The following is a 15,602-nucleotide window of genomic DNA, read 5'->3' on the forward strand; positions in this document are numbered from 1 at the left end:
CACAGGGCCTCTGCAGGCCTACACTCCCACCCACAGGGCCTCTGCAGGCCTACACTCCCACCCACAGGGCCTCTCCAGGCCTATACTCCCACCCACCGGGCCTCTCCAGACCTATACTCCCACCCACAGGGCCTCTCCAGGCCTATACTCCCACCCACAGGGCCTCTCCAGGCCTATACTCCCACCCACAGGGCCTCTGCAGGCCTATACTTCCACCCACAGGGCCTCTGCAGGCCTATACTTCCACCCACAGGGCCTCTCCAGGCCTATACTCCCACCCACAGGACCTCTCCAGGTCTGCACTCCCATCCACAAAGCCTCGGCAATCCTACAGTCCCACCCACAGGGGGAGCCCTTGCCCGCCCTTTCCCTCTCCACCTTTTGCGCAACCGGTTTTGCGCAGGCCCGAGTAATCCCACCTCCACCCGTCGTCGATTGGCCAGTTCGCCTGTCCAATGACGTCCACTGTGATTGGACAGCCTGGACGTCAATCATCTCCGGCAGCTAATCATTATGTGGGTCAGGGAGAGCGAGCGCGCAATGACGTAACCAGTCCCGCCTTCACCTGTGGCTGATTGGTCGGCTTTGCCGTCAATCGCGGATAGTCTTGGCGCTGATTGGACGGTCCGCACTGGGCTGCTGCCATTGGTGGATCCGGCTGCCAGTCATTGCATGTGGGCGGGAACGCTATAAAAAGGCCGCGACGAAGCCCGTTTTCCCCAGTGGAACCATGGCCAGCACTGCCGGAGTGGTCTTTGGACGGGTGGCCGGGCTCTCGGGCGCGCTGGCGGTCGGGCTCGGCGCCTATGGGGCGCACGGTAAGTCGGCCTTCGCTTTTCCCTCATCGGCCCCCTGGTGGTTCAACCTGGATGGTGAAAGCGAGTTGGATATTCGGCTATGGGTGGCAGCACTGCTTTCCCCCCTTTTCCGTCCTCATCACTTTCCAGTGGGGACTGGTTGGTCCTGATTTCACCTCCCCGCTACCCCCCCCCCCCCCCCGCCCAGTACCTGGCCGGCCTCCTTGTGATTGAACCAGGGTGGTGAAAGCCAGCTGGATATTCGGCTATGGGTGGCAGCACTGCTTTCCCCCCTTTTCTGTCATCACTTTACAGTGGGGACTGGCTGGTCCTGATTTCACCCCCCCCAGTACCTGGCCGGCCTCCTTGTGATTGAACCAGGGTGGTGAACGCCAGCTGGATATTCGGCTATGGGTGACAGCACTGCTTCCCCCTTTCCAGCCTCTTCCCTCTCCCCAGCACCTGGCCGCCGAATAGCAATCAGGAGCCCCAGATGCCTTCCCTGGAGTACAAAAAAAAATCCAGACCGACGCTCCCGGTGCAGTACTGAGGGAGCACCGGAGGTGCCAATGAGACGTTAAACCGAGGCCCCGTCTCCCCTCCCAGGTGGATGTAAAAGATCCCGCGGCCGCTATTTCGAAGAAGAGCAAAGGGAGTTCTTCCCCCTTTCCATCCTCTCCCTCCCCCAGCACCTGGCTGGCCCCTTGTGGCTGAAATAACTACAGAAACTGCTGGGAAGGCTCAGCAGGTCAGGCAGCATCTGTGGAGCGAGAAACAGAGTTAATGTTTCAGGTCGAAGACCCTTCGTCAGAACTGGAAAAAGTTGGAAATGGAACAGGTTTTAAGCAAGTGCAAGGGAGGGGAGGAAAGAACAAAAGGGAAAGTCTGTGATAGGATGGAAGGCAGGAGAGATTAAATGACAAAAGGGATGATGGTGTGAGGCAAAAGGAGATGGTAATGGGACAAGTAAAGAAACAAAAGATGGGTCTAGAGGAGGTGTAAATGGGAATGGCAGAATCATCAACATCCATGTGGGAAAAAAAGGGGGCAGAGGTTATGGTCTGAAATTGTTGAACTCGATGTTGAGTCCAGAAGGCTGTAAAGTGCCTCATCGAAAGATGAAGTGCTGTTCCTCGAGCTTACGTTGAGCTTCGTCTGAACAGTGTAGGAAGCCGAGGACAGAGAGGTCCGAGTGGGAGTGGAGCGGGGAATTAAAGTGACAGGCGACCGGAAGCTCGGGGTCACCCTTACGGACTGAACGGAAGTGCCGTGGGAAGGAGAGGATGGTGTTGGGGGTGATGGAGGAGTGAACCAGGGATTCGTGGAGGGAGCGGTCCCTTCGGAATGCTGAAAGGGGAGGGGAAGATGTGTTTTGTGGTGGGATCACGCTGGAGGTGGTGGAGGATGAACCGTTGAATGTGGAGGCCGGTGGGGTGAAAGTTGAGGGCAAGGGGAACCCTGTCGTGGTTCTGGGAGGGAGGGGAAGGGGTGAGAGCAGAAATGCGGGAAATGGATCCGGACACGGTCGAGGGCCATGCCGTTATGGTTTGAATAATAAGGGAGTCAAGGGTTATGGGGAGCGGGCAGGAAAGTGGAGTTTAGGCCAAGATCAGATCAGCCATGATCTTATTGAATGGCGGAGCAGACTCGAGGGGCCGAATGGCCGACTCCTGCTCCTACGTCTTATGTTCTTATGCAACCTGGATGGTGAGTGACAGCTGGATATTCGGCTAAGGGTGGCAGCACTGCTTCCCTCTCCAGCAGGGCCACCAAACCGCAATCAGGAGCCCTAGATGCCTTCCCTGGAGTACAGGGGAAAAAATCCAGGCCGACACTCCCGGTGCAGTGCTGCACTGTCGGAGGTGCCACTGAGACGTTAAACCCAGGCCCCGTCTCCCCTCTTGAGTGGATGTAAAAGATCAAGCGGCCACTCTTTCGAAGAAGAGCAAAGGGAGTTCTCCCCGGTGTCCTGGGACCAATATTTATCCCTCAATCAACATCACTTTTTTTTTTTTTTTAAAGTTGATCCGATCACTGTTTGTGAGAGCTTGCTGTGCGCAAATTGCCTGCCGCGTTTCCTACATGACAACAGTGACTGCACTTCAAAAAGTCTTATTGGGGTCACCGGGCTACCCCCAGTTCGGCCCAGTGGGAGGCACTCTCGCCTTTTGAGGCAGCAGGTTGTCGATTTAAGCCCCACTCCAGAGACTTGAGCCCATTATCTCAGCTGATCTACTTCTGTGGACTGTTGTGATGCGCTCTTGGAAGAGACGGTAAACCGAGGCCCTCGTGCTTGTCCAGTGGATGTGAACGATCCCATGGAACTCTTGGAAGAAAAATCAGGGACGGTCCCCCAGCAACATTGCTCCCTCAACCAAAACGAACCTCATCGGTCACCTCAGTTGCTGTTTATGGGATCTTGCTGTGTGACAATTGGCTGCTGTCTTTACCGGCGTGACAACAGCATGACTACACTTCAAAAAGTCCTTGGTTGGCTAAATCGTTTTGGAACGTCCAGAGAACAAGCAAAATACTGCGGATGCTGGAAATCTGAAACAAAAACAGAAAGTACTGGAAATACTCAGCAGGTCAGGCAGCACCTGTGGGGGAGAGAGAGAGAGAGTTAAGGGGGAAAAATTCGTTATCGTCCATTTTGGAGCGCTAATATCGGCCGGGCGCAAAGTTTAGCGCCCGGCACTAATTATCGCCTCCCACTGCAAAATTCGTCCCCTGGGGGTGATTTGAGCGCTAAATCAGACGCTACACACCTCTCTTAAGGCGCTAACGTCAGGGAGCGAGGCGCTACCTCAGAACACTACTGAAGCTCAGGCGATGACCGTTACCATGGAAGCCAGACAGACTGGCGCCGTCCAGTTCTTAAAGGGGAGGGGCCATCTTGCTGGCCAGCCACACCCTGCTCATTGCAGCCTTGAATCTCGGCCCGGAGAGACCTCAAAAGCAATTGTGTTGGAAGCACTAATGGATAGGCCCAGGGAAAGAGCTCGGCGCTTAGGAACCTCAAAAGTGGCGGTGAGGGCCAAAACTCCTTAGGACGGCGTTAAAACCAAAAAATTTGGCTGACACGAAAAGGCAGGAAGCGCCCGCCTTTAAATAGCGCGCGCTCCCCCAGCCTCTTCCCGACTTGAAAACGTTCCCCTCTACCTGTCGTTCCTAGCGGCAGGCGCTAAGGCAGGGGGCGTCACTCAATACCCGGTCCGGGGTGTTGCACGCTCGACTGACGTCACGATCTGCAGGCGCAGGAGATGCTGGCGGTCGTGCTTAGCGCCGCCGCAAAACGACTGGTCAAATTCGCGAACGGCGCTACGTTCCTAGCGCCCCGTTAGCGTCCTCCCCCGGAGGCGGTAACCAACCGAACTTTCCCCCCCTTAATGTTTCAGGCCGATGATCTTTCGTCCGAGCTCTGTAGATGCCAGGTTGTTGTTTTACTCGGCCAAAGGTCAGCCAGGCAACTGTGTAAATGGGCCTTTGCCGCATTTCTTGATTCATGGTTTGGGAGGCTGTCGACCGGACTACTTGCTCTGAGCCCTGTTGCCCTTTCATGTCAAAACTGAGTTTGAAATATAGTTGGGGAAGGAGGAGGCTGCTCAATGATGGTGTCGCTGAAGGTCACGGATAAGTTTCTACTTGTTAACTAATTCTGGTCTGTTGAACGCACTTTTTTTCTGTGCTATAACTAGGCATGACTTGGAAATCATCCAACAATACCCGGTAAGAAGGAAGTGTCCGTGATCTATATTTAACTTTTTTTTTGAGTTTGCACTTTTTAATTCTTTCTTTATAATCTTTTTAAACTGTGAGGTTATGTTTGGTTGGGCTATTTCCCTTGTCACAGTTTTTTTTGCCACTTTATTGGTGCTGGAGGAGTCCCTCCCGTCTCAAGCTGTCAGGGGATTGGTCTCATCTGCTGTCAGTCACATCGATGAGCGTCATTGCTCAAATAATAGTTAACGGTCTGTCCCAGCAAGTTACAGAATGACACAGCGCAGGACGAGGCCATTCGGCCCATTGTGCCTGTGCCGGCTCTTTGAAAGAGCTCTCCAATTAGTCCCACTCCCCCCTGCTCTTTCCCCATAGCCCTGTAAATTTTCCCCTTCAAGTATCTACCCAATTCCCTTCTGAAAGTTACTATTGAATCTGCTTCCACTGCCCTTTCAGGCAGTGCGTTCCAGATCACAACTCTGCATTTAAAAAAAAAAGTCTCTTGTCATCCCTTAACATGTACAGGAAACTTTTTTTTTATCCGGGACCGACGGCACCGACGTGGTGCCAGTTCATCAAAAATTCCGGATAACCGAGTGCTATAGTAAAAGCTACAGAGAGCTCAGAGCTCTGTATAAAGCAACAAACCCTGTTGCTTAGCAACGGGTTCAGAACAATGGCCACAAGTTCCAAGCGTCTCTGTAGCTTAGCAACAGCTGCAGCCACACCCTTGCACAGCAACAGATCGAGGAAGGCAAGTAGAATATGAAATAAAACTTACCTGAACCTACTCCTGAATTTTGCCGGTTAACCCGAGTTTTCCGGTTATTTAGGTGCCGGTAAATCGAAAGTTTCCTGTATGTTTATAATTTGCTTTCTTCTTTCACCTCCCCTTATGAAGGTGGTAATGTCTGCTGGGCACTTTCTCTCAGCCCTCCAGTGATTTAGGAACAGGAGGAGGCCATTCATCCCCCCTCTCAAGCCTGTTCCGTCATTCAATTAAACCATGGCTGATCTGTAACCTCAACTCCATTTAACCTGCATTTGCTCCATATCCCTCGATAGCCTTACCCAACAAAAATCCATCGCCCTCCGTCTTGGAAATTTCAGTCGATCCACAGCCTTTTGGGGCGAGAGTTTCAGATTTCCACTACCCTTTGTGCGGGAAAAGTGCTCCCTGATTTCACTCCTGAACGGCCTGGCTCTAATTTTAAGATTGTGTCCCCATGCCCTGGGTTCCCCCACCAGAGGAAATAGTTTCTCTCTCTCTCGCCTATCGAATCCTATTATTTTAAACACCTCGATTAGATCACCCCTCAACCTTCTCTACTCGAGCGAATAATGAAGAAAGAAAGACTTGCATTTACATAGCACCTTTCACGACCGCTGGACGTCCCAAAGAGCTTTACAGCCAATGAACTACAGGAAACTTTTTTTAATCCAGCACGGACGGGACCAACGTGCTGCCGGTTCATCAAAAATTCCGGATAACCGAGCGCTATAGTAAAAGATACGGAGCTGAGAGCTCCGTATAAAGCAACAAACCCTGTTGCTTAGCAACAGCTTCAGAACAATGGCCACAAGTTGCAAGCGTCTCTGTAGCTTAGCAACAGCTGCAGCCACACCCTTGCACAGCAACACATGGAGGAAGGCAAGTAATAAAACTTACCTGAACCTACTCCTGAATTTTGCCGGTTAACCGAGATTTCCGGTTATTTAGGTGCCGGTAAATCGAAAGTTTCCTGTACTTTTTGAAGTGTAGTCACCGTTGTAATATAGGGAAACACGGCAGCAAATTTGCGCACAGCAAGCTCCCACAAACAGCAATGTGATAATTACCAGATCATCTGTTTTAGTGAGGTTGCTTGAGGGATAAATATTGGCCCAGGACACCGGGGAGACCCCCCGCCCGCTCTTCTTCCAATAGTGCCACACGATCTTTTATGTCCACCTGAGAGAGCAGCCAGGGCCTCGGGTTTAACGTCTCGTCCGAAAGACGGCACCTCCGACAGTGCAGCGCTTCCTCAGCACGGCACTGGGAGCGTCGGCCTGGATTTTTGTGCTCAAGTCCCTGGAGTGGGACTCGAACCCACAACCTTCTGACTCGGAGGCGAGGGTGCTGCCCACTGAGCCGCGGCTGCCACAAGCCTACTTTATGCAACCTGTCTGACGTAAGAAAACTACTCGGCACTTGGTCTAAGCGTTAAAGCTTTAATCAACTGTTTTACAACATGGAGGTCCAGTTGTGTCCTTCACTAGTTCCTGTTAAGAATGTCCTGCGCAAGCTGGGCCCGTGCCCGAGTATTTATACTCTCCCTGGACAGCGCCACCCGCAGGCCGCTCAGTATTATTTCATAAGTCTTTCATGAATGACTGATTCATGTCACTGTCCTCATAATTTAACCCCCAGTATCAATTCTTGCCCAAGTAGCCATTTCCATCTTTGTGCACAGACGGTGAACGTCGGCTGTTGGACCGTGGTGTGCATCGCAGCTGAACCTGATCCTGTCCTCCGAAATCATTACACACACTCTCCAGCAGGGTGGGGTGGGGGGCGGGGGTCACTGGATAGCAATGAGGAGAAGGAGCCCTGATGGTTTATCCCTCTCCTCATTCCCCTTCCCTTCCTTTGGGAATTGGAATAGTTGTGGTTGAAGCACTTTAACGCCTTCCTGGGGTTTTTTTTTTTTTGCAGGGTTCCGACGCAGTGATCGAGATGAATATTTGAAAGAGGTAAGGCCCAAGGCAGAGTGTGTGACCTATAATTCCCTTTTTAAAACGGTACTTTTACACTGTGTGTTTCTTTTCATTGTGGGTGTCGCTGGCAAGGCCGACATTTGTTGCCCATTCCCTAGGTAGCCTTGAGAAGGTGGTGGTGAGCTTTCATCCTGAACTGCTGGTAGCAGCTTTGATGCAACTGAGTGGCTTCCAAGGCCACTTCGTGTTGGACCAGAGGCACCTATAGGCCAGACCGGGTAAGGACGTCCGATTTCCTTCCCGAAAAGGACATCGGTGTGAACCAGTTGGTTTTTACAACAATCCGACAGTTTCATGCTCCAAGCTTAATTCGGTCCTCGCCCGACATCTATCTGAGCTACTTCCAGTAGGGGGGGTCACTGAGGGCATTCCTGGCTGATTAAAAACATAAGAATTAGGAGCAGGAGTCGGCCATTTGGTCCCTCGGGCCTGCTCCGCCATTCAATAAGATCATGGCTGATCATCGACCTCAACTCCACTTTCCCGCCCGATCTCCATATCCCTCGATTCCCCTAGAGTCCAAAAATCTATCGATCTCAGCCTTGAATATACTCAAAGACTCAGCATTCACAGCCCTCTGGGGCAGAGAATTCCAAAGATTCACCACCCTCTGAGTGAAGAAATTCCTCCTCATCTCAGTTCTAAATGGCCGACCCCTTATCCTGAGACTGTGACCGCTCGTTCTAGACTCTCCAGCCAGGGGGAAACAACCTCTCAGCATCTACCCGGTCAATCCCCCCTCAGAATCTTGTATGTTTCAGTGAGATCACCTCTCATTCTTCTAAACTCCAGAGAGTATAGGCCCATTCTACACAATCTCTCCTCATAGGACGGCCCCCTCATCCCAGGGATCGCTCTAGTGAACCTTCGCTGCACCGCCTCTAAGGCAAGTACAGGAAACTTTTTTTTATCCGGCACCGACTGGACCGACGTGGTGCCGGTTCATCAAAAATTCCGGATAACCGAACGCTATAGTAAAAGATACGGAGAGCTGACGGCTCCGTATAAAGCAACAAACCCTGTTGCTTAGCAACAAGTGCAGAACAATGGCCACGAGTTCCAAGCGTCTCTGTAGCTTAGCAACAGCTGCAGCCACACCCTTGCACAGCAACAGATGGAGGAAGGCAAGTAATAAAACTTACCTGAACCTACTCCTGAATTTTGCCAGTTAACCAAGATTTCCGGTTATTTAGGTGCCGGTAAATCGAGAGTTTCCTGTGTGTCCTTCCTCCGATACGGAGACCAAAACTGTGCACAGTACTCCAGGTGTGGTCTCACCAAGACCCTGTATAATTGTAGCAAGACTTCCTCACTCTTATACTCCAACCCCCTTGCAATAAAGGCCAACAGGCAATTTGCCTTCCTAATTGCTTGCTGTACCTGCATGCTAACTCTGTCTTTCCTGTACTTGCAGTTGTAGCACCTGTACCTCCACATCAGCTGATGTTGTGCAATTTTAAATAAATTTTTGTGTGGGAGGCACTTAATCAATCATCATTAGCAACAGCACTGTTAAACCTTCCTTCCTTCTTCCCCTCCAGTACGTCATTATAGTTTCCCATCACTCAAAAGTAAAAACTATCTATAGACACAACCCAGGTTTTTAGAAGGACAAAATCCAGTTGTACTACTGGGTGTTTTCTCAGTTCAATAAGGTTGGATGTGCTTGGGCCTAAATCAGCAACAGCAAGAGACAAGAGTTTTATCTACAGAACTCACTGCAGCAACTCGCCAAGGCTTCTTCGGCAGCACCTCCCAAACCCGCAACCTCCACTACCTAGAAGGACAAGGGCAGCAGGCGCATGGGAACACCACCAGCTCCAAGTTCCCCTCCAAGTCACACACACCATCCTGACTTGGAAATATATCGTCCGATCCTTCATCGTCGCTGGATCAAAATCCTGAAACTCCCTCCCTAACATCACTATGGGAGCACTTTCACCGCACAGACTGCAGCGGTTTAAGGCGGCGGCTCACCACCACCTTCTCGAGGGCAACTAGGGATGGGCAATAAATGCCAGCGACGCCCACATCCCATGAATGAATAAATAAAAATATGTCTGCTCCAGGAATTGAATACGCTCATTTAAGCCAATAACACCCAACTCTACCTGTCCACCACCGGTCACGCCTTCTCTCCCTGGTTAGTCCAGCTCAACACTTGGAAAGCTAAGGCCATCGTCTTCCGCAGTGTCTCACCTCCTGACTCCCCAAAGCCTTTCCATCATACGAGGCACAATACAGGAGTGTGATGGAATACTCTCCACTTGCCTGGATGAGTGCAGCTCCAACAACACTCGAGAAGCTCGACACCATCCAGGACAAAGCAGCCCGCTTGATTGGCACCCCATCCACCACCTTAAACATTCACTCCCTCCACCACCGTGGCTGCAGTGTGTACCATCTACAAGATGCACTGCAGCAACTCACCAAGGCTTCTTCGACAGCACCTCCCAAACCCGCGCCCTCCTACACCTAGAAGGACAAGGGCAGTGGACGCATGGGAACACCACCACCTCTAAGTTCCCCTCCTGGTCACACACCCAATCCCGACTTGGAAATAAATCAGCTGTTCCTTCACAGCCGCTGGGTTAAAATCCTGGGAACTCCCTCCCTAACAACACTGGGAGCACCTTCACCACACGGACTGCAGCGGTTCAAGAAGGCAGCTCACCACCACCTTCTCGAGGGCAATTAGGGATGGACAATAAATGCCAGCGACGCCCACATCCCGTGAATGAATGAATAAATAAAAATATGTCTGCTGCAGGAATTGAATATGCTCACTTAAGCCAAACTATCGCTAGCATTCAGCCGGGCTGTAACGTCTGAGGGCGGTGTTTTTAAAAAAAAAAACTTTTTTGTAAAGTAGCAGGGCGTGCTGGGTCGGTGTAATGGGCTGGCGTCCCCAGTTTACGCCCTGTGTGCTGAACTTATCGTATCTTGTCTCTCAGCTGTTTGAAACTGCCAACAAGTACCACTTCCTGCACAGTCTGGCACTACTGGCCGTTCCTCACTGCCGAAAGCCTCTGCTGGTATGAGATAACTTCACTTTTTATTATTCTTTGTATTCTGCCTTTTTTTTTGTCAGTTAATGTGGTTTTTTCCTACCCCCCCCCCCCTTTCCCTTACCCTTACCCAAAGTTGTTGACTTTAGCTGGTGTACAGTTGCATGGGTGTTGATAGCACTCTGGTACCTTGTCCATTCTTCAACGTAAGGACCAGGAACAGGAGTCGGCCCTTCGAGCCTGCTCCGCCATTCAGTAAGATCATGGCTGATCATTAACCTCAACTCCACTTTCCCGCCCGATCCCCATATCCCTTGATTCCCCTAGAGTCCAAAAATCTATCGATCTCAGCCTTGAATATACTCAATGACTGAGCCTCCACAGCCCTCTGGGGCAGAGAATTCCAAAGATTCACCACCCTCTGAGTGAAGAAATTCCTCTTCGTCTCATTCTGAAATGGCCGACCCCTTATCCTGAGACTATGCCCCCTAGTTCTAGACTCTCCAGCCAGGGGAAACAACTTCTTGGCATCTACCCTGTCAATCCCCCCTCAGAATCTTATATGTTTCAATGAGATTCATGTGAGGATGTTGGCAGACTGTGCGCGTAGAGGGCGTCACCGCTGAGGCTGGCCCTGCCCTCTCCCTGGCACTTCCCGACACAGGGTTACCAGACACTGAAGGCAATTGCAATGTCCCAGTGGCACCGAGTAGGATTTGACCCTGGTGCACACGCCGCTAGTGTGTGTATAGCTTAGTCCGACACTAGGCAACGGATGGGAGCAGCTCCAACAGCTCTCGAGAAGCTCGACACCCTCCAGGACAAAGCAGCCCGCTTGATCGGCAGCCCATCCCCCCAACTGTAACATCCACTCCCTCCACCACTGGCGCACCCTGTCTGCAGTGTGTACCTTCGACAAGATTCACTGCAGCAGGTGCATGGGAATACCATCGCCTCCAAGTTCCCCTCCAGGTCATAGAGTCATAACAGCACAGAAGGAAGCCATTCGGCCCATCGAGTCCGTGCCGGCTCTCTGCAGAGCAATCCAGTCAGTCCCATTCCCCCGCTCTATCCCCGTAGCCCTGCAAGTTTATTTCCCTCAAGTGCCTATCCAGCCTCCCCTTGAAAACATTGAGTGTCTCCGCTTCCACCACTTCCGTCGGCAGCGAGATCCAGGTCCTCAACACTCGCTGCGTTTATATAAAAAAAATTTAAAAAAAAGTTTTTCCTCACATCCCCCCCGTATCACTTGCCCAAAACCTTAAATCTGTGTCCCCCAGTCCTTGTACCATCAACTAGTGGGAACAGCCTTTCCCCCATCTAGCCTATCCAAACCCGTCATAATCTTCTACACCTCTATCAAATCACCCCTCAACCTCTTGCTCTAATGAAAACAAATCCAGCTTCTCCAGCCTGTCCTTGTAGCTAAGATTCCCCCATCCTGACTTGGAAGTATATCGGCTGTTCCTTCATCGTCGCTGGGTCAAAATCCTGGTACTCCTGCTGTGGGAGTACCTTCACCACATGGACTACAATGGTTTAAGAAGAAGGCCCACCACCACCTTCTCAAGGGCAGCTGGGGATGGCTAATAAATGCCGGCCTTGCCAGTGTCTCCAATATCCTAAGAGTGAATTTTCATTAAAATATCTTTACTTGCTAGACTTTCAGAGCTGCTGTTCTATCCTTTATTTCAAGGGGGTTGGAGTATAAAAGCAGGGAAGTCCTGCTACAACTGTACAGGGTATTGGTGAGACCACACCTGGAGTACTGCATACAGTTTTGGTCTCCTTATTTAAGGAAGGATATACAGGAAACTTTTTTTATCCGGCACGGACAGGACCGACGTGGTGCCGGTTCATCAAAAATTCTGGATAACCGAACGCTATAGTAAAAGATACGGAGAGCTGACAGCTCCGTATAAAGCAACAAACCCTGTTGCTTAGCGACAAGTTCAGAACAATGGCCACAAGTTGCAAGCGTCTCTGTAGCTTAGCAACAGCTGCAGCCACACCTTTGCACAGCAACAGATGGAGGAACGCAAGTCAATATGAAGTAAAACCTACTCCTGAATTTTGCCGGTTAACCGAGATTTCCGGTTATTTAGGTGCCGGTAAATCGAAAGTTTCCTGTACCTGCATTGCAGGCAGTTCAGAGACGGTTCACTAGGTTAATTCCAGAGATGAGGGGGTTGACTTATGAGGAAAGGTTGGGCCTATACTCATTGGACTTTAGAAAAATGTGAGGTGATCTTATTGAAACATAAGATACTGAGGGGGCTCGACAAGGTAGATGCAGAGAGGATGTTTACCCTCGTGGGGAAATCTAGAACTCGGGCATAGTTTCAGAATAAAGGGTCGCCGTTTTAGAACTGAGATGAGGAGGAATTTCTTCTCTCAGGGTCGTAAATCTGTAGAATTCTCTTCCCCAGAGAGCTGTGGAGGCTGGGTCATTAAATACACTTAAGGTGGAGATAGACAGATTTTTGCAAGATAAGGGTTATGGGGAGCGGGGCAGGGAAGTGGCTTTGAGCCCAAGATCAGCCATGATCTCATTGAATGGCGGAGCAGGCTCGAAGGGGCCAAGTGGCCTACTCCTGCTCCTATTTCTTATGTTCTGACTGGCTGTTATTTGATTCCAGGCTGGCTCCTTGCTGACCTCGGGGATGGTGATGTTCTGCGGCTCCCTCTACTACCAAGCGCTGACTGGGGACCCTCTGCTCACCAAAGCCGCACCGTATGGCGGGACCATGCTGATCGTGGGCTGGGCAGCCATGGCCCTGTGAGCCCGGAAGAGCCGAAGGACACCGGGCGGGAGAACAAACCGAGTGGGGGTGGGGGGCGGGCCGGGCCGAATTTAACACGAGGATACTTGGGAGGGAACTGGGGTTCGCAGTTCACCAGCTGCTGCTCGGCTAATTCTTGCGTGGTCTAACGCGGCCAGTGCTGGTGCTCCTTCAAGCACTTGCTGTAACCGGGGCACAAGTGGTGGTCCCAAGTCCAGTCCGAGCCTTCCAGTTATGTGCCCACCCGTCTTTCTCTTCTATGTTCTCCTTCCGCCCCCCCCCCCCCCCCCCCCCAAATTAAGTTTCAAATCATGTATTCAGTCGACTTGACGGACCGTTTTGAGCATGAGGCAGAAGCTCGGAGTTTCCTAAAAACAACGTTCCAAGGGGTGTCTGCGCTGCATTTTACAAAGGATGACTTGCGCCCCTCCCCTTAAACGAATATACGACTGACTTGTATTGTCTTCACGTGTGTTTAACTTCCTGGTTCAATATACAGTCCAGACACTTCAGTTAATTAAGCAGCATTCCTATTTTGATTAGTTCTGTCTTTTGGATGAGACGTAAAAGATTCCCACAGGCGCTCTTTCGAAGAAGAGTTCTTCCCCGGTGTCCTGCGGCCAATATTTAACCCTCAGCCAACGTCACTAAAAACACATGATCTGGTCGTTATCACATTGCTGTTTGTGGGAGCTTGCTGTGCGCAAATTGGCTGCCGTCTTTCCCTACATTACAACAGCAACTCCACTTCAAAAAGTACTTCATTGGCTGTAAAGCGCTTTGGGACGTCCTGAGGTTGTGAAAGGAGCTGTATAAATGCAAGTCTGTATTTTAAATCTACACACCCACCCTCCCCCGATCTCTCGTGCCGACCTTGTTCCCATTTCACTCATGGCTTCACTCTTTCGCCTGGTTGGTAATGGTCTCCGGCCATCCCCAGAGTCGAGGCCAAGCCTCACCGCGGTGGTAGACGGGCGGGCAAGACACTGGCGCCAGCGTCGCAGCAGCCCTTGCCAGTTGATGCGGCGGAGAGCGAAGAAGCAGGGCAGAGTTTCCCAAATGGCGGGTTTGGAACCGCTCCCGGTTGTGCCGCAGTCGGGCGCGGCTGCCTGCTCCCCGGGATTATCCCAGGGCGAGATTCCGCCTGTAAAAATCCCATTTTGTACTTGGCGCCAACGTTCCCGCTAAGCTGAGCGGCCGCACAGCGGTTTGGCGGTCCCGTGCTGGCCGCTCGCCGGCTTTTCAATGGGTTAACCGCGCACGCTCGAAAAATTGAATGGGCCGCGCGCCAAATGTCTACGCAGCAGCAACTACATGTCAAAAGCAATTCATTAGCTGTGAGGCGCTTTGGGACGTCCTGAGGATGTGAAAGGTGCTATATAAATGCAGGTTCTGTTCTTCCTATCAATTGCTTTTTGGGACCTCTGCTCAGCAATTTTCCACAAAAATATATTTTGGAATACTCCCCACTTTGAGTATAGGGTGTGTAAGATCACTCACTATTCCTCTGATACCTGGTGTCGGCCCACCAATCATACTGCTGCTCCTGAGACCAGTAAGCTTTCAAGGCCTCCCACTGTCCCGACTCCTACTGGGTTGCTGATGAGACGCAGGAGGGATACCGGGGGGCTTCACTGGGCGAGTACTGGGTTCGAATCGTGGAAATGACCACACAGAAGGATATTCCTTTTCAGAAGTTTATCCAAATCCCGTTTAAATAATATAGTCTCTGCCTCAGTAGGCACTCGCGGTGACCTGTGTAGGGGATGAAATCATTCTTCGACCTTCCCCCCCCCTCCCCAACTTTCATTCTTCAACTGGTCCTGTCTGTGCCCCCTTGTTATCGATTGGCCAGCCAGTGGAAATGATTTTCCCTGTTTTCCCCTCTCAGTACCCTCGTGTTGGGTTGGAGAGACTGGATGATTCCAAATAAACTGCGTTCACTTGTCCCCGTCTTCTTCCCCCCCCCCCCCCCCGGTGTATTTTGGCGGGAGGACATTTGAGCCGGGAAATTCGTCGCTGGCACAAAGCGGGCGGTATCGGATCAGCTGCCCGTTCTACACCGCCTGATGTTCAGTTCCACTGCAGTCAATAAACTGAATGTTTCTCGGCCTCGACCTCCACAGCTCAGAATCACTGGATTTGTGCTGTGAAACTTCTGTGACACTACCTATTAAAGCATACATCAGTACAAGGGTATAATCATGTATTCGTGCTTTAATTAATTGAGACCGATTTTTTCGTACAAAAGTTATAGATGTATCTTTTGTATAAAATACATTTTTATTGCTTTGAATTTTTTGTCGAATTCCAATTTTTTTGGTCAGGTAAATCTTACAGTGGCGGCATTCTTCTGCCTGTTCCAGAGACTTGAGGGATCGCTGCATTGTCAGTGTTGCCGTCTTTCAGATGGGACGTTAAACCAAGGCCCCGTCTGCTCGCTCGGCTAGACGTAAAAAAAAAAATTCCCCTGGAAGACGAGCCAGGGGAGTTCGCCCCGGCGTCCTGGGCTGCTAATTTTCCCCTCGACCAGTATC

At 51.1% G+C, this 15,602-nt stretch overlaps 1 protein-coding gene across 1 annotated transcript; it reads left to right on the plus strand.

Annotated features, from left to right (window-relative positions):
• Positions 1–675: 675 nt before the first annotated feature.
• On the plus strand, positions 676–15,361 carry tmem256 (transmembrane protein 256). The gene is made up of 4 exons (XM_085977364.1): positions 676–818; positions 7,213–7,250; positions 10,229–10,309; positions 12,922–15,361. The coding sequence occupies exons 1-4, from the start codon at positions 731–733 to the stop codon at positions 13,063–13,065; spliced, it is 351 nt and encodes a 116-aa protein (XP_085833490.1). The 5' UTR covers positions 676–730; the 3' UTR covers positions 13,066–15,361.
• Positions 15,362–15,602: the final 241 nt, after the last annotated feature.

The sequence above is a fragment of the Somniosus microcephalus genome, unplaced genomic scaffold (assembly GCF_052327205.1).
Source record: "Somniosus microcephalus isolate GS21.2 unplaced genomic scaffold, FLI_Smic_1.0 unresolved_chr4, whole genome shotgun sequence".
Taxonomy (NCBI): domain Eukaryota; kingdom Metazoa; phylum Chordata; class Chondrichthyes; order Squaliformes; family Somniosidae; genus Somniosus; species Somniosus microcephalus.